At 41.8% G+C, this 19,508-nt stretch overlaps 1 protein-coding gene across 1 annotated transcript; it reads left to right on the top strand.

Annotated features, from left to right (window-relative positions):
• Nucleotides 1-13: 13 nt before the first annotated feature.
• Nucleotides 14-18,463, top strand: jph2 (junctophilin 2). Its single transcript, XM_061770971.1, has 6 exons — nucleotides 14-763; nucleotides 5,120-5,936; nucleotides 13,526-13,644; nucleotides 16,481-17,364; nucleotides 17,816-17,916; nucleotides 18,000-18,463. Exons 1-5 carry the CDS (start codon nucleotides 385-387, stop codon nucleotides 17,894-17,896), a joined length of 2,280 nt encoding a protein of 759 aa, XP_061626955.1. The 5' UTR covers nucleotides 14-384; the 3' UTR covers nucleotides 17,897-17,916; nucleotides 18,000-18,463.
• Nucleotides 18,464-19,508: the final 1,045 nt, after the last annotated feature.

Here is a 19,508-nt window from a genome sequence, read left to right as displayed (position 1 = left end):
GGTGCGCTCAAATGTTTCCCCTAGCAGGGCGAGTCAGGAGACTGCTGGGTGGCAGGGACAGGGGGAGAGGGGCTTTTCTCTGTGGCCACCTGGAAAGCCATGAAACACCTCCGGCTTGTCAGGAAACAACCTCAAAACTCACTCAGTACAATTCCCTTCATCGGCCTTCGGGTCTAAATTTGAAACAGTTCAAGTAGAGAAGAAGTTTCTTTCCAGATCTTCATGGACATGCTCAGAAGAGGAGGCCCACTCAAGTTGAGCACCCAGGATATCTCCAGGCAGTTTTGATGTCAGGGGAAGGCAAAGTAGGTCTGAAGGGGGTTTTAATCTTTAGCCAGGCTACGGGCTCCAAAGCGTCGCTCTCGGGTGTGCGTCCGGGCCGAGATGAGTGGAGGTCGCTTTGAGTTTGATGACGGTGGCGCGTACTGCGGAGGCTGGGAGGGCGGCAAGGCGCACGGCCACGGCATCTGCACCGGCCCCAAAGGCCAGGGCGAGTTCTCCGGATCCTGGAACTATGGCTTCGAGGTGGTGGGGGTCTACACCTGGCCCAGCGGGAACACCTACGAGGGCTACTGGTCGCAGGGCAAACGTCACGGTCTGGGGGTCGAAACCAAAGGGCACTGGATTTACAGAGGAGAATGGACACACGGCTTTAAGGGGAGGTACGGCATCCGGATAAGTGTCGGCAGTGGGGCGAAATACGAGGGAACGTGGAACAATGGACTTCAGGACGGCTATGGAACTGAAACTTACGCCGATGGAGGTAAGTTATCGCAACGTCATTCATTCCGGTGCAGCAGAAGATTCTAGATCAGAGGTGTCCAGGGGGCCATTTGCATCCAGCGTTTATTTATTGTATGATTTATTTTGCGACATATTCGAAATGTCTACTAGTACTACTAGGGAATAATTAACATTAACAATAAAAACATAATTTTGAGTAACTATTAACACAAGGCCGCTCGGCATTCCATTCAATGCCATTCATATTATTAACCTAATAGCATAATTTTGAACGTTTTCAAAAAAAAAACAAATTAACAAATTCAACAAACAAGAGTTCAGTTTCATCGATTCAACCTTTGCAGATTACCATAACATGGATGACTGAGAATCTACACACACACAAAAAAAAATAAAAAATTTTGCAAGCACACCCGGCATTTTGTATTGTTATTGTGACCGTATTGTGGTACCATTTATGTTCAAAATGATTTGGGCAACTTTGCTATTAGGCTTTTCTGGATTTGCAGAAACAAGTAAAATACAGAAACATTTTCTATTCATAATGCTCCGATAAATACAAATAATTCAGTTAAGGCAGCAAAATGTGTGAATCGCGATTGTTACTCCCTTTTCTGCTCTGAGTGAAGGTCAGCTTAGTACAGTTTGCTCCTTTTTTTGGTTCTGAATATGGAGATGTGATCCTGCTGCTACTAGATCTATTCTAGTGGGATACAGGGCCGCTGCCCACCCCACGATCCTGAAAAATCCATGAATTTTTGCGTCATTTCGGAGCTGTTTTTCTTTTAAAATAAAGACATGTAAAAGCAATATATCAATGCTGCGCATATCTTTACTTACACTTGGTTTGGTTTTAGCATGCTACTGTAAATGAATGAAAGGTGAAAAATGTCAAAGTGACAGTTACATCCTTGGATTTTTCTGCATGTGGCCCATGGAAGAAAAAGTTTGGACACCCCTGATCTGGGTCCTCAATTATCACAACAAAATACCAAAATGTGTATTCAGTTCCCACTCAGGGATGGTGTGAATGTGAGTGGTTATTTGTGTCCACACAGTATGTGAACTGTGAAAAGCACTTTGAGTTTATTTGTGAATGAAATGTGCTATATAAATAAAGCTGCCTTGCCTTGCCTTACCTGTGAGTCAATGGTGACCAGTCCAGGGTGTCGTCAGCTGGGATTAGGGTCCGGCTCCCTGTGACCCAGAATAGGATAAGTCGTGTAGTGAAGGAATGGATGTATTCAAACATCACGTGCGCAGTACACAGGATAGTAAAATCCTCATATCCACATATAACTCAGTCTTATGATGTATTATGTTAACATGTAATATTTCAAGGGTCTGTGGCCTAAACTGTGAAATTAATTTTAGTGGGCTTCAAGTAACCTGGGAAAAAAAAAAAAAAAAAAAAAAAAAGTAGTAGGCTATGGCATTGAAATCGTCTACATTCCAAGTTCATCTAGTACTGTATCATCTTGCTGTAAATAATTTTAGAGGAGTTATCATTTCCATAACTTGAATTGATATGACGTGATGCAGTGATGTGACTGTGGGAAATAACAGAGACAACAATAAAACAGCAGTAGTGGTTCCCCTCGTGCCACAGCTGACTCATCAGCTGCGAGGACAGGCTTGGTGGACATTGCATTGGGGGATGGGAGTGATGGTACCAAATGTGTGCATATAATAATAGCCCAAAGCCCCCCTGCGTGCCCTGCTGGCCTCTCAGCTGCCTTGCTACCACTATAATGCACGCACATGTCCATTTTAGTATGAGATCGAACAACCAATTGACTTCTCATGAGTTGGCATAAATAAGTGAACCGTTGCACAGTTCACACATATTAGTGCATTTTGAGGGGATGAACGTTGACACGGCTTCAGATGGTAAAAACGGTGCTCTTACCTGCCCTAATCTCAAGATCTAATAATATATTAAAGTCTGCATGAGTATGTTAAAATTAAAAGGAGAATGTGTGGCGGACCAATGGGTAATTATCTTCAATAGCTCAAATAGCTTGGAAAGCACAACAGCAGCTAATACACGTCCAGTCGATGCTACCACTAATTCAATATACTATCAAAGTGATACAACAAGGACAACGCAGGTTCGCGCAGCGGTAACAGGAAGCCATGATTGAACTACTTACTGAGCCTCTTCTGATTAATGTACATGTAAAACAAAAAGATGACAGTTCAAAACCAGGTACAAGGTATTCATTTTTACATTTGAAAGAAGCGATGATTTTACGAAATGCAAAAAACCCAAAACAATTAGGTAAAGGAGGAGGCCACGCCCGTCACTTATGTGCATGAAATATGCACTGTACGTAATGAACGCTATAAACAAGCCGATGTTAGCCATGCTGCTACGTTGGCTGCATGACTTATTCGTATAATAAAGTTTCACTATAACTAGGGATGTCCCGATCCAACTTTTTCACTTCCTATCCGATACCGATATTGCAGCCTTGAGGTTTGACCAACGCCGATATCGGTCCGATCCGATATCAGCAATAATCATACATAATCATTACTTATTTTGTGGTATGGAATGTTACAAAAGGCTTGATCAAATTATATTACTCAACCAGAACAATAATCAACAACATTAGGTATGAGAAAAACTGATCCATTTATTATTAACCAATGGGTTAAATAAAATAAACTTTAAAAATAAGAATGCACATCAATTGAACAAAATCAACAAAATATACATTAGAAAATCCTGAAAAATAACTTAAACAAAACCAATAATAAAAAATATATATTTAAATTGTAACATAGCCACTGCTTAACTTAAACATAAGCATATTCTACATTTGAGTAGATTACATTAAAAAAAAAGAAAACAATGAAAATTAATCTAAATCAATAATAAATACAAATTATAATTTTAAAGTTTAAAATAACGTTCAATTCAGTTATATTTCTACTGTCAGTATATGGTGGGAAAAGCATTTGCTTTCTCCACATGTGTGTCTATACAGTTTTGAACTTCTTGATGCAACTGAGGTTTAGTTCGTTGACAATGTCATGGCGGATCGGAAATTAGGACTCATAATCGTGAAGCTCGAGGTGCTTCGTGGTCTCTGCGTGCCACATTCGGATTGCGGTTCCTGCTGTGCACATCTTGACCTCTGAGGGGCAGTGTGGTGCACACAATGAGATACACACTTGCAGTTAACAATGAAAGTAGAAATCACGATCGAATATTGTTAATATGACTTTTTCCACAGAGTTTAAAGAATATATGTCAGAGAGTATTGTTATATTGCCTGTTAATATGTTTATACAGTGTTTGTGTACCAATCTTCATTATTTTGAGATATAAGTGCCGAGAGTTCAATGCTAATTTTCGTTAGCTCGTCAATGGTGTTTTTCATTTGTTGTGTGTTAGCTTTGAGCTCGCGATTTTCGTGCACAAGAAAAAACGAAGAAACCAAGTCTGTGATGTGTTTGAACATTCAATAAGTGTAATTCTTTGCTATGTGTGTTTAGTTTTAAAATAAACTTCAACTGCAGTGTCAATAAAAAACGACTTTAAGCAAGCAACGTTGACTCTTACTCCTTGCTACGATGTTAGCACTGTTGTTGTGGTCATGTGGGCTCCGCATGCCATCTGGGTGCTGCTGGATAAAAGTGCTGGAGCACAATATGGAATAGAGTGCTTGTTTAACTGTGGTAAAATCGAAGATTTTAGATCCAGTCCGATCCGATACTTGTTTTTTGCTGACATCGGACCGATTGCCGATCTCAAAGATTGGATCGGGATACCCCTAACTAACAACTACATTTATTGGTTTTAGGTTTTATTTTTTTGAATATACAATTAAATATCAAGATGTACAAGATGGGGACAGAGAAGATTCTTTTTCTTTTTTTTTTTTCCACAGATGATTTTACTAATGGGCGTCACAGTGAACGGCTGCTTAGCAAATCTGCCTCACAGTTCTGAGGACCCGGGTTCAATTCCGGCCTCGGCTGGGAGGAGTTTGAATGTTCTCCCCGTGCCTGCTTGGGTTTTCTCCGGGCACTCCGGTTTCCTCCCACATCCCAGAAACATGCATGGTAGGTTGATTGAAGACTCTAAATTGTCCGTAGGTGTGAATGTGAGTGTGAATGGTTTCTACTACTAATGTAATACTGTCAGTTTATACTGACAGTTTCAACAAATATGTTTGTTTTTTGAAAACTCTCCCTTTCAGTTGGGTTAAAATACTTAAAGGGTTCTCACTCCTACTCTTTCACTTGGTTAATTGAAGCTTAGTTTATTAGACCTCAGGTACAGTATAAGCTCAAGCAACTAACTTTTCATTTCATAGCGGGATTCAGCAGGACATAATGAACAAATCCCATTGTATTTTTTCAGGTACTTTCCAGGGTCAGTTCACGGGCGGGATGCGGCATGGCTATGGGGTCCGTCAGAGCGTCCCCTATGGCATGGCAGCAGTCGTCCGTTCGCCTCTCCGGACTTCCCTGACTTCCCTACGCAGCGAGCATAGCAATGGCACAGTCCTGCAGCAAGACATCCCTATCATCACCACCACAAGCGTGTCCGGTGAGGAGACTGCTGTTGCCGACCCTGCCCAACTGGGACCATTGCGAGGAGGCTTCGCCCTCACTCTCCAGGTGGATCCAGAGGCAGTGAAACCCAAGAAGAAAGGTCTATTTCGCAGGAGCGCTCTGCTGGGGAAGCTGAAGAAATCTGACTCGAGCACCTCGCTGTCCAGCCAGAAGAGCAAGATAAGTTTCCTGAGGACGGAATCGGCTTTGAGCTCCAACGCCAGTGAAACCAACTCCACCATCAGCATGGGGGACGAGAGCCTGGCTGGAGCAGAAGACTTCCCCCCTGTTGAGGCAGACATCGATGCCACCACCACAGAAGTCTACATGGGCGAATGGAAGAATGACAAGCGCTCAGGATATGGAATAAGCGAAAGGTCCAGTGGCCTCAAGTACGAAGGCGAGTGGCTGAACAACCAAAGACATGGCTACGGGTGCACCACCTTTGCTGAGGGTGGCAAAGAAGAGGGCAAGTACGTGAACAACATGCTGGTGAAGGCCGTGAAGAAGAGAGTGATCCAACTGAAGGGAACAAAGATCAAGCAGAAGGTGGAGAGGTCCGTGGAGGGCGCTCAGCGGGCCGCTGCCATCGGCAAGCAGAAGGCAGAGATTGCAGCTTCCAGGTAAGTACAAACATATAAACAAACACAATTGTCAAGCAATAATGAGAACTGCTGTATGTTGTTTGTTAACAGTGGATGCCATGAAAAATACTTTCAGGAGTGCATGAGGTTGTTGGCTGAGAAGACTGGGAACGTGCATGAGACTGCAGGGGGGTTACTTCCAAGGGATCAAATTGTAGTTTGGATTTGAAATATATCTTTTGTGACACACCTCATAGACTTGTGATGAAGACTAACTTCCGATAACAACCGAGGCTAAACTTAGCTCGTGCCTGACATGCAAAGATCTTAAACAGTCGAGATTTATCACTTCAACATACCTCCTTGACACCAATTGCTAGTTTCCTATTAGCCAGGGTTTTGGTGGCATCTAGTGCCTGCCTTACAGAGAGACTACAAAAAGCCCAAAATCTGTTCAAGTGTTCCCTGTATTGCTTCATCTTATGAATACTGTCCTTCCTATGAATAGTGCTTGCATACTGGTTTTTGTGGTAGATCATCTGGTGTGTCACATTAGCAGCTCTACGGGATATTTTGTGCACGTGAGGTGGAAATTGAACCCATCAACCTTCATGAGACACATCCAAAACATGTACAGCACCTGCTCTTTGCCTAAAGACAATGGTTCCTTGTTTTTTCCTGCCGTGGCATCCTCAAACACTTAAAATGAACATTTAATTGAAGCATTAGATAGCTTTTGTTTTAATAGAGCTATATTCTGTGTTTTATTGTGTAATTTCATGAGGGGGCAGGGGGAGCTTCTTTTATGAGGCTTTGTGAAGTCATTAAGAGAGAATTCATTAATTGTGTACCGTTATGTCTTGAAGAAATACTGGAAGTTTGCTTGAATGAAAACGACGGAATTTGAGCAGCGAATTCTGTGTTACTCATGAAATATACCTTATTATTATTATCCACAATCCATCTGTGACCGTACAAGGTCTTTTCATCTTCTGCACCTGAAATGATCCTGGTGTTTACAGCAGCATGACTTCCCCTGACAGACTGCAGACTATCGTTTCAGCACATAGAAATCCAAATATTTCCTTTCAAGTATAAGCACTATACAAGAGTTATGGAAGAGTTGCGATTGGATTGTTGCTTTTAAAAGCCACCGACAATGTCTGGAGACCGCTGACTCGCATTTGTACTTCTGTCACACAGAGCTGGTATAGGTGCTGCTGTGGTTCTGGTGTTAGTGTCATTGCTCAGTTTGTGCATCTCCAAACACCACTTTGGCTTTGCCCTTGCAGAGAACCAACCGAGTGCGACATCCTGACGTCACCAATGACCACCAATTTCAAAAATCAAAGAACTTGAGCTCATTTTAGCTGTACCAGCGCAACGTTGGTACCAGCTCGAAGCTTTATAATTAGTAGCAGCTACTGAATCTCGACGTGACGATAAATTGCTTTTATTGAAATCCTTTTTACACTGCCCTTCAGAAATTAAACCAGCACAGTTAACAGCAATGACAACTACAGTACACTTTACAGTTATGCATTAGAGACACACTGGCATGACGCATCTGTTCCAGGTTTCCTCATTCTTTCCTCTAATCTAGTGTCAGTGGTGGCGGGTTAAAAATACATGTTCAACATGCTCTCCGCTTGGAGAGCCAGACTTGGCCTCCCCAGTCCTGTAACTATTTCACTGACGGTCAGACGCTGTGTGGACATTGTTCTGTTGTATGTGCTGGCAGACAGGCGTCTGGAGGGGTGTTGTGTGTCAGGACGGGGTGTAAATGACGCACACTCAGGGGCCCTGTTGTCACGGAGGAACCCTGACTAAATAAGGACAGGCGCACTCTTGCTGTATCACAATCACAGGGGAATGCAACAGCTGATTATCTCCCACCCTCCCCCTATTTTGCTGCCTTGCCGCAGATACACACCCAAACTGTTTTCTTAAGCTCAACTGCGGTGGCCCTTTCTTTCGTAGCTGCTTCTTGTCCTGGTGAGAAAATCGACTGGCTTAAGAGACAGAAAATAGGCACACAACTTTCCAGTCAACACTTGCTCATTTCATCACCCGCTGTAAGCTTTGTCTGTTGCTAACAATTACAGGCCACGGAACTAAGGTCCATCTTACGTCAGTTGTGGTGTCAAATGGTTCCATGGATATAAATATGACACACCTCATCAGCAAGTACTCAGGTAACAAATGAGTAGAGTGTAAACGTACCCCACAAAGCCTTACTTGTGCAGCCCAGCTTATACGGTACTGCTGATCTATGCAATTTGTATGCTGGTGAACCATCAGTGGGTTGTAATATTTGGTAACAAAATGAATTTGTGACATTTTATGTCATCATCTCAAGAATCTTTCTATTGTAGGAAGTTTTAATTGTGAATGCTGATACGGAGGAGAAATTACTCTTGGGTAATTAGATACTTTGCAACTCACTGTCATTTAACCTCGGAGCAATGCTGAAATAACGGATTGAAATTAATACTCAAAATATAGAATATTTCATTTGCCAAACACATTTAGTTAGTGTATGTTATAGAGCATGTAGTCATCTTTTTATAGAAAGTAAGTCACTCTTTCGCGTTCGCTGTGCCCGCTCCCGCTCTGCACACAGTTAAAAAGGACCCTTCACACAGATCCAGTGGCACATGCCACAATGACAGAATATCTCGCCATCAACAGGCAGCACGACAAAAAAAAGAGATCACCCGTGAGAAGAAGCCGTTACATTTGTGTACATAAGTATAGTGTGGTACAGTATAGCACAGTATGGATTAGTAGTGTAGAGTTCTGCAGCCATACAATATTGCATAGTGCAGTACAGTGTAGCCTATTGTATCACTATACTGTCTCTAATATGATATAGCAGTATGGTATATGGTACAGTCCGTATAGTAGGTACTCGTAGGGTAGTACAGGTATAGCATGTTTTTGTGTGCTATCACACAGTAGAATCAGAATCAGAATGATGATACATTAGTATCGTATACAGTAATGTAATAAGTGGTGGAATTCTGCAGCCATACAGTACAGTACAGTACGGTGTAGTATTATATTGTGCATTATAGTACAGTGTTGCCTTGAGATACAAGTTGAACTCATTCCGTGACCACGTTCTAGATCAAAACGAGAAAAATGAATGGAAATGAAAAGAACCCAAAAGAACATGCCTACAGACATAATTACACATGGAAACGGTTACAACTAAGCTCAGTCAGCTGCAGTAATATTATTTGTTTTTCACAAAGGATAAAGGAAATGTGCCAGTGAGTATTGTAATATAATTTGGCTACATGTGTTGCTCCACCATTTGCGTTCAAATAATCCGTTGCTTAAAAGGTTATAACACTGCGACACCAATTTGTTCGCGCGTCTATGGCATTTTGCATTGTTTGTTAGCATTAAGCTCAGCGGACGTTTCTAAGGCAAAGCTAATGTGGTTGTTTGAAATAGACAGCGTTTAATTGTCTTTGTTTTCCATTTATGTGTGACATTAAACTTCAATTGAGAGTAGCAATGACCAGCTTGAAGCCTCTTTTATGATGAATTGTTCACTGTCTAGTGTAGTTGATCATACAGGATATAGAACGGTACGATATGCTGGTGTAGTCCAGTCAGTGTGGACAAAGTCCTCTTAGGGCAGGGGTGTCAAACTCTTTTTTTGTCTCGGGCCGCACTGTAGTTATGATGTCCCTCCGAGGGCCGTTAGAACTGTGAAACCATATAAATGTTTAATCACCAAAACTTATTATTACCATTACACAACAAATTGAGGGATACCTAGTTTTGAAATCAGAAGACACGGATAATAGTTTGTTCAAGTATTGTTTAAGTTACTGTAGAAGAAGGGTTTGGTAACAGAAAAATGCAATATCTCAACATTATTGTTTATTATTATGACAATTTGGAATTTGGGTACAGATTTTAGCAAAAATCACGGAAGTTGACGACCATGATTTTCTTTCGCGGGCCACATAAAATGATGTGGTGGGCCGCATCTGGCCCCCGGGCCTTGAGTTTGACACCTATGCCTTAGGGGTTTTAGCGGGTTGTTTTCATATTTAAATGGAGTATTGTAGTATCATAGATGGTTGGAAAATACTGTAAGGATATTTGTAATTCGTAGTTAATGTGTCATTCACTCTCACCGTGACTGGTCATCTCTCATCCTTTGCTTTATGGTCCTCAATCATGCATTTCTACTATTGATATGTCTTTTGGGCTGATTGCGGAATAGTTAGCATGTGTAATCGGTTTGAAGAATGTGCAATCTTCAATTTTGATAGCTGTGCAATGAACGAGAATGTTGTGACTGTATTAATGCTTATGCCATCCATCCATCCACGTGTTCTTTTTTCAATTAAGGATTGGATTACTTGGTACTTTATAATCTTTACAATCTCGTTGTGTGCGTTACTTGTTCCTGTGTTACTTTTAACAGAATTTCCCTCTGGGACAAAAAGGGCGTCTTAGTAAACCACAGCCTTTATAAGGTTCAAATGTGGATGTACTGTAAATGAAATTTAGCATCCCTGCCAGTTGCTGTTTAATTCCCGAAGGAACTCGTTTATGTGTAACAATGAAGGCTCTCCCGCATTTTGACAACTTGACAGTCTATTTAAGAAATGCATGTGTTTTTTTTTTAATAATGCCTTACACAACTGTGTGCGCCCACACTCTGGCCGCTTCACTATGTGTGAGTTTGTTTGTGTTTATGTACCAGCTGGCAAGAAGACTTTGATGGTGACCGGCTTCTCTTTGGAGGATGTGAATGATGTGCAGTAGCCCTCAGCTCCCTTTTGTCACTGGTAGAAAGGCATCATTAAGTTTCACACAAAAAGCAGAGCGAAAGTCCTCAGGAATAATTCAGCTATTTGGCAAAATAGTAACACAATAATAAGAACAATCATCCTGACGCTGTAAATGACCATTGCTGGTATTTCAAATATCCTCAGCAACTCAAAGTCCTTGAACTCTGAAAGTGTGAAATGTGACAATTGGCACGTAACATTGTCATTATCCTCACACTGTAGGTTTTGATTGTTTTATTGGGACTTTACATTGTTCAGACACATTATGTATGTAATAATGAATTGTACTGCAATTGGCTGGCGATGGGTTCAGGGTGTACCCCGCCTCTCACCCAGAGTCAGCTGGCAAAAGTGTGTGTGTATATATATATATATATATATATATATGTGTGTATATATAATCTATATCAGTGATTCACAAAGTATGGAACTCTTCAAACTGTGTATGTTGCTGAACATTGGCCTCTGTCGACTCGGAGGTAGAAGGCTGCGCGGGAGGAGGCCATCTGTCGCCACCCTCTCTTGGCCGTCATGAACTGGCTGCCATTTGTTCAGCTATTAAACACAATCTTCTGTTTGGAGGAAATCACGAACTAGATACAGTTGATACATGGGAGCCAATAAAATCTGCGGTGAGTGTTGCTAGCTTGAACTAGAAGATTTTCTAAAATGCGAAACATGAAATTGGATGTGATCCCAGCCGGTGTGAGACCTGTTTCAGTAACAAGAGACGTGGCCAACACATTTACTCAAGCAATATACATAAAAATACAAATCGTCGTTCAGTTTTATGTGTCATATATTCTCCGCTCTTCATTTCAGAGAGGAAGATAGGGCTGGGCAATATATTCTGAAAATAAAATCCCTTATTTTTTTAAATCCCCAAAAATCCAAGTTCAATTTTGAAAAAAAATCAATATGCCCCCCAAAAAAAGGTTTATCGATTAAATCGATTAATCATCCAGCCCAAGGGAAATGTTGTATTTACTACTGTGTTACATTTGATAAAGCTTTACTTGCTTATATGATGAACATTTGACTAACTGGCTTGTCAGTATTTTTGCCATGAATGACTTGAAGAAATCATTGTGCCGTCACTTTTGTCTCACCGTAATAAAGGTTACTGATAAATTGGTATATATATATATATATATATTTATCCATACAATAAGCCCCTGGCTTATGATGTCACGACTAGCCATTTGGATGACTGTATGGAAATTCCAAATGTTAAACACAGAACATTATTACATTATCACGTAAACAAAAACAAATGCAGCCAGAACAAATGAAAAATATAAGATCATTAAGATATTTTTCCATTAGTCTGATAATTGCTGTGGTGTCCGCTGGTTCCATTTTCTCAGTTGTGATTACTTTCTGTGCTTTATAATCCTATAGTATGAATATGTTTGACTTGTTATTTGCCAAAAGAATAGTGACCCTGACAAAGTCTTCAAAACGCTTGCATGCAGGAATTGTGACCTTATCACTCTTGAAGCTTGGGGGGGGAGGAGTTGGCCTGGGCAACAATGAATAAAATAACACTATGACATTTCTATACTATTAAATGCATGGCAAAAACATTCAACCAAATTACAGTGGACAGTTATTCCAAAGCTGTTGGAATAACGCTGGCTCGTGTACCTTCATCTTTATTAGCAATGGGACTGTTTGTTTTTCTTTAACCAATCAGAGGGCCCAAAATAATGTCATAATTTTTCTGATTGGTTGGTCAGAACAAAACTGTTGAACTAGCAGAAAGATACTAAATATTACTACAATAATTATGATAATATTGATGGTTCACAGTATTGATTGTGTACTGCTAGAGATCAATGCTGCTACATTGCATTTTTGTATAGTAGTGATGGTTTGTAAAATTGCAATGTGATAGTGGTGGTATTAAGAGGTGGATCAAGTCAAGTGAGTGCCCACTGAAGGCGCAGGTACCAAATCCACAGCCCGCCACTGCCTTTCCCGTTGCACTTCTGAATTTCCTACGGCCATCCTGTCGTTTTGAGGACTTTTTTCCACACTCTCAATGGCTGACCAGTTGGTAGCAATGAGCGGGATGACACAACTCGTGCCCACTCTCGTAATTGATGTGCAATGTTGACACCAAGAGTCATGTACCTGTACAACAAAGAAAAATACTTTTGAACTGCTGTCCACTGTCGGCAAACGAGTCTGCAGGTTTCATTTTTGTGACTGTCGTAAATCCAGCGCTGCGTGTGACGTAACTCTACGAGGAGGCAGGTTAGCTTGCAGCTTTGCACGACAATCAAGATACGCCGGTTTTTACGCTTGAACACAGTTGCACCGTCTATGTAAATAGAGCCCTGTACGGGTGTTATTGGGGATTATGATTTATTCTAACACTGGCTTGGAAAAAAGAACAGCTGGCTCTAGGTTATGGTCGTACATAAAAGTGACTGAGTTCTCAACAGTAGGTGAAGCGAAGACTTGCTGAGTGCATGTGGACAGGTGGAACTACTCTCATCTCAAAGGGAACCTCAGGAGCATGTAATTGTTCCAGTGGGACTCAACAAGCAACACACAGCCTAGGAGGCTATTTTCAGCTCAGTGTGAAGTTACACTTTGTCAACTGAATCAATCATCACAAATCACCAGTAGCCTCGAATGTTCAGTATTCAGCTGCCAAGTGTAAGTTAGGGGGCATAGTCGTGTCTTTCTTTAGGTCCGTTTTTGTTCTCAGCAATGCGGAACATCTCTCTTTCTTGGTAAGACAGTGAATGTTGCTGTTGAGTCTACACTGCATTAACATGCCGTACGTGTCCCCTTCAGGTCCGCCCACGCTAAAGCCAAGTCAGAGGGAGCCGATCAGGCCGCTCAAGCCTCCAACAGCGAGTCAAGCATCGCCAGGCTGGTGGCCAAAGAGCTCTCGCCTTCCTTCTACCAGCCAGGTCAGAGGACAGCATCATCATGCTAACAATACTTTTAACGTTATGGTCTTGAATGTCATGGTTTCCCATCTTTGAACCCAAATTAAAAACAATAACAATCATTTTCAACCCCAACACTGTCATAAAAACTTCATTCACAACCGAGACCTTGTATGAAACCCATCCATCCATCCATCCATTTTCTGAGCTGCTTCTTCTCACTAGGGTCGCGGGCGTGCTGGAGCCTATCCCAGCTATCATCGGGCAGGAGGCGGGGTACACCCTGAACTGGTTGCCAGCCAATCGCAGGGCACATACAAACAAACAACCATTCACACTCACATTCACACCTATGGGCAATTTAGAGTCTCCAATTCATGCATGTTTTTGGGATGTGGGAGGAAACCGGAGTGCCCGGAGAAAACCCACGCAGGCACGGGGAGAACATGCAAACTCCACACAGGCGGGGCCGGGGATTGAACCCAGGTCCTCAGAACTGTGAGGCTGTCGCTCTAACCAGTCGGCCACCGTGCCACCCTTGTATGATATGAAACCCTGATTTGAAATCCTAACCCTGTCTTGAAAACCTAATTAACGCATTCACTGCTCTGGATGTAGGCATTGAGGAGGGTTTTGCCCAGCTTTTCTGTGAAATTCAGGTTTGTAAACCACTTTAATGACTAACAGATCCCTGTAGGTGGCGGCATTTAATCGCTTCAGATTTGAGATCAGCAGAGCTTTTGAGTAGAAGATCAAAATTAAGTTCTCAATCTCGACTTGTTATGTCTATTATGAGGGAGAGAAAGGCCAACACGTTGGAAGTAAAGCAAGTTTAGGCACCACTCGAACAGAGTATAGACTGCACTGTATATGCAAGGGAGTGTGTCACGATCATGAGAAAAGAGAACATGGCGTGAATGACGAACACCATGTAAAAAAGCCACAGACGTTAAACTGGAGCCATGCAGGGAGTCAGCGTCGCTCCCGGCATGTTTCACAGATGCGTATCTGTAAATAAATCATTTTGCTATCAAATTGTTTGTATAGTTGGAGGTGTAACAAAATCTTTTTTACAAAACCTGGTTTTCTTTTGGTAGGTTTGGTGCTTGTATCGTCATAGAACAGAATATTCTCTGGGCCTTGAAAGATTTGTCAAAATGTTTTGAAAACCATAATCATACTTTGAAACCCTAACTCAAAACCTGACCATTGCTTGAAGCCCTAATTTGAAACCCTAACCCTTGAATGAAAGCTTAACTTGAAAACCTAACGGTCAGCCTGGGTTGACATTTCACTGTAGAATGTCCCTACCACACCATATGACCATATCAATAAAATGCAAACAGAGGTCCACACTAGTGGAATGCAAATGTGAGCACAAATATGAGTTCACGTATCATTTGCAGCTGACAAATAAACTTCTCACCGCTTTAGCAGCGTATCTCTGAACTGTAGCTTGACCTGGCGGATCGTCTGCTGAGGCTCGCTGCCGAGGTCATCGCATTTGAATGTCTAAAAAAAGGAGCATCTTATTTGGACTCAGAGATCATATCAGTTTCATTGCCCGTCTGGAAACTCACACAACATGCATCCATACAAAAGTGGCAGTGTGGTTTTTTTTCAGGTCTTGTTTTTCTTCCTCCTGTGTGAAAGTGAGGCAGTGTAAAAATAAGAAAATTCACACACAGGGAAAAAAAGCAAAACTGTCTTTGTTTTCTCAGTCCGATTGTACAAATGTCTTGCTAAGCCCATCTGTATATAGCAGAGGACAACACACACGGACAGTCTGAATACGTGACATTCTTTTACTTACAAAAATAAAATTGAAAAACAGGAATTTGTCTAACTCGTCATTTAAATTCCTATAGTATGTTCATACACACTTTTTGTGGAAATCATTTGACATAACATTTTACAGAACCCAATCCTAGTCATAAATCAGACGTAGATTAATACTTGTTGAGTAAAAGTTCTCCACCCTGGCAGACGTTTTTTTAAAAAGTGACATTTTATTTGTAATAATGTAATTCTCTCGAGTGTCTGCTCACTCATTAAGTGTGTAATTACAAAAACAAATGTGTTTTTTTGTGAGCTGTCCACCCAAGACCTGACATCTCCGTAGGTGAAGATCTGACTATACAAAACTACATTGTACCACTATCACCTCAAAGCCAAAAGCCAAATTGAGCTGCAGTGTTGTTGAATGCACAGATTAGCATTCGCTAACAATGTTATCAGTGATGGCTTCCAACAACCACTACATAAAACTTACCATCAGTGGGAGGAAAAAGTATGTGAACCCTTTAGAATTTACGTTACGTTTCTGCATAAATTGGTCACAAAATGTGTTCTGATTTTCATCAAAACAGAACCCTGCTTCGACTTATAACACCCAAACAATTATATATTGTCATATTTTTATTGAAAATGAAAAAAAAACATTCATGGGAGGGGGAGGGAAAAAAAGTAGTGAAACCTTGGATTTGAATTGGTTGACCATCCTTTGGCAGAAATAACCTCAAGCAAATGTTTTCCTGTAGTTGCAGATTAGATGTGCACAACGATCAGGATAAAATTTGGACCAGTCCTCTTTACAAAACTGTTGCCATTCAGCTAGATCCCTGGGATGCCTGATGTGAATATTTCACAGATCCACTAAATATGGCACATTATAGTTTCAAACACATTTGAATATTGCACAGTAGGGTCAGGGTTTTGACTGTCAGTGTTAGTTTAGGGTGGTATAGGCTTTTGGGAAAAAAATGTTCTTGAGTTTGTTTGTCCTTGCTCTAATAAATCTGTAGCCTTTTAGACTATTGCGGTTCTTTAACCTGTTAATTCAACTGATCCTGCACAGGTCCGGAGTATCTGAAGAAGAGGCAAATGCCAGAAGTTGGGGAGGGAAGTGAGAGCACTGATATAGTCATGCATGAGCCACTGTTGGCCGAGGAGGAGCCCGTGCCTACCCCGCCCGAAAGCCCGATCGTGAACGAACTTGACAGCCTCATGCCTGGATCCTCTCCAGGTCGCACCCCCTCCCCCAGTCCAGGCATCTTCATCAAGGAGGACCCCAAACGTTTAGGTCCTGGCAACTGGAATGATGACAAAGCTAGTAAAGGCAGTGGCAGTAAAGGTAGCAGTAAACCCAACAGCAGGCCCAGTAGTCGCCCCACCACACCTTCACTCCCTGTTCCTATTCCAACTGCAACAGAGGGTGCCAGCGGTCACAGCCTCTCCCGAACCCCAAGTCGCCACAGCACCAAGAACGAGCAGGGATCTGATTTGGAGATCAAACCCTTGCAGAAATTTGATGCAGAGGTGAATACTCCAGACACCACGTCTGCATCCAAATCTGCAAAAAACTGTTTTATTGCTCCGGATGAAGAGGAAAAACTGGGCCCCAGCCCCAAAGTGGCCCTGGGAGCTGCCACTCCAAATTCTAAAGCCAATGATCTCAAGCCCCAAAGACTTCCGACAGTTCACGATCGAGAGCAGTTGAGGGAGGCGAGCAGGCCCTCTATCAAAGTGGAAACAAAGCTGCCGCCAAAACGACAAGCCAGCCCTGCACCATCCCCAAAGCCTGCAACCAATTATGAACCTAAGACAGTGGCCAAGCATGTAGAAACCAAAACCAACTGTGCCAAACCTGTCTCGAAAGTGGATCCCAAAACAGAAGCCCGACTGAAGGCACCAATGTTGAATTCAAATACTGATGTTACTGCAGATTCTTTGGAGCAGGAGGTAACGACGGGAGATGCTCACACTGTTGTTGTATTCAGACTTTTCACACTGTTCGGTTTTGTCATTTATTTGCATCATTTTGGTTGGAAAATCAATCATCCTCAAGCCGGTTGCAGTCTCGCATTAGGCCTTCTTGAAAGACAACATCGCATACTAGTGCTAATCATACAAACTACAACAAACTTCCACTATTCGCCGACGGTAGGGACCCAGCCCATTTGCATATAGAGAATAACCGCAAGTCATAAATATACCACAAACTATGATCCCAAAGCCCTGAAAAATAAGTTCAAACACATCGTATATGAATCTAAAAAAAAATAAAGCTATCTCTTGTCTCTTATAGTAAGCAGATATCGTGAACATTCTCACTCGGTTTGTTGAGAAGCATTTCGGAGGTGTTCTCCCAATGCCATGACTCTATGGACTCACATGTTCTTTTCTTCTCAAGAGCCCCAACACCATCATGATCTGCATGGTCATCCTGCTCAACGTCGGTTTGGCCATTCTCTTCGTGCACATTTTGTCATGAGGCGTTTGTCGCCACCTCAGGTATGGCACATGTTTGTTCAGTGTTCCTATGAGTCGCGAATGTAACAGCGAGAAGCGCCGAAAAATAGCTTTTCTTGCTGCAGGTCGCCATCCGCGTTGTAGTGAGACGGCCTGCCTGCCTGCCTGCCTGCCTGCCGCAGTTTGGACCAGAGCTCAACGAGATGTGGAGGGAAATCAGAAGCCTTGTGTAAACAGCAGCAGCTCCTCTTCTCTGAGTGTCTGTTGGTGTGACTGTGTGAGGCCCTGTCAGGCTGCTGTCTCTGCAGACCACTGAGAAGCTGAAGGACACTGAATGACTGAAATGGCTCAGTATGAAGTTTCTGTGCTAAAGTGAGGGGAGGGCGGGATGGTTGAGTGCCCCATTGCTTCCACTAGAGGAGCTCTGAATGCACTGAAGGAGTCAATATTCAACTCATAATGCCCCAGTATGGCAACATTATGCAAAAAAAAAAACCAAAAAAACTTTTATTAAATCCTTAACTACCACACAAGCTTGCTCTCACAACACCCGAGCAGGTGTTTTAATTTATTAAATCCTCACAATGTTTTTTGGTTTTGTGTTGTTATTGAAGCCAATGAAATTATTTAAAATTAGAATGTTCCTCCCATTGTGCCCCGCTGCCAACGTTTTCTCATTCCCGAATAGTCCTACACATCAACCTATGACCCAATTCTTAACTGTAACGAATTAGCTGAACACTTGTTTCGTTTCCTTGATGCTGCCTCGGCCCACGTAAAAGAAATCAGTCTTAAGGTTTTTTTTTTTCCTTTCTTTAAATGGACAGCGTTTGGGTAAGGTTGGTTATAAAAAGGACTCTCACTGTACAGGTCAATTGTACATGTGTCAATTTGTACTACAATGATGATTTGAAGACCACATTTGAAAAAAATGCATGGATTTAGGGTTGGTTTTTTTTTTGATTCACACAAAAAAGGATGACAAATTTAAATAACTAGACAAAAGTGTTCCCTGGATCTGCACTCAATTGCTTGTCCTGTCCACAGGAAACTGACACCTATCAGTAAAACTGCATCTGAATTATAACTGCAAGCATTGTAGTGTAATATTTGCACACAAATCCACAATATGTTCTTGAGACATGAACTCATAAGCAGATATACAGTGGGTACGGAAAGTTTTCAGACCCCCTTAAATTTTTCACTTTGTTATATTGCAGCCAAATCATTTAAGTTCATTTTTCCTCATTAATGTATACACAGCATCCCATATTGACAGGGAAAAAAAACAGAATTGGCGATCTTTTTTTCTGTTTTATTTCAAAAGAAAAACTGAAATATCACACGGCCATAAGTATTCAGACTTGAAATGCTTCTACACCTTGATTGGAGTCCAGCTGTGTTCAATTACACTGATTGGACTTGATTAGGAAAGCCACACACCTGTCTAAATAAGACCTTACAGCTCACAGTGCGTGTCAGAGCAAATGAGAATCATGAGGTCAAAGGAACTGCCTGAGGAGCTCAGAGACAGAATTGTGGCAAGGCACAGATCTGGCTAAGGTTACAAAAATATTTCTGCTGCACTTAAGGTTCCTAAGAGCACAGTGGCCTCCATAATCCTTAAATGGAAG

This window comes from Phyllopteryx taeniolatus, chromosome 1 (genome assembly GCF_024500385.1).
Source record: "Phyllopteryx taeniolatus isolate TA_2022b chromosome 1, UOR_Ptae_1.2, whole genome shotgun sequence".
Taxonomy (NCBI): Eukaryota; Metazoa; Chordata; class Actinopteri; order Syngnathiformes; family Syngnathidae; genus Phyllopteryx; species Phyllopteryx taeniolatus.
This window is presented reverse-complemented; position numbering and strand designations above follow the sequence as displayed.

Coding starts and splice junctions, on each gene's coding strand:
- jph2 (XM_061770971.1), top strand. CDS start 385: ATGAGTGGAGGTCGCTTTGAGTTTGATGACGGTGGCGCGTACTGCGGA. Junction 13,645..16,480: donor GCCTTCCTTCTACCAGCCAG/GTCAGAGGACAG, acceptor GATCCTGCACAG/GTCCGGAGTATCTGAAGAAG. Junction 17,365..17,815: donor CAGATTCTTTGGAGCAGGAG/GTAACGACGGGA, acceptor TTTCTTCTCAAG/AGCCCCAACACCATCATGAT.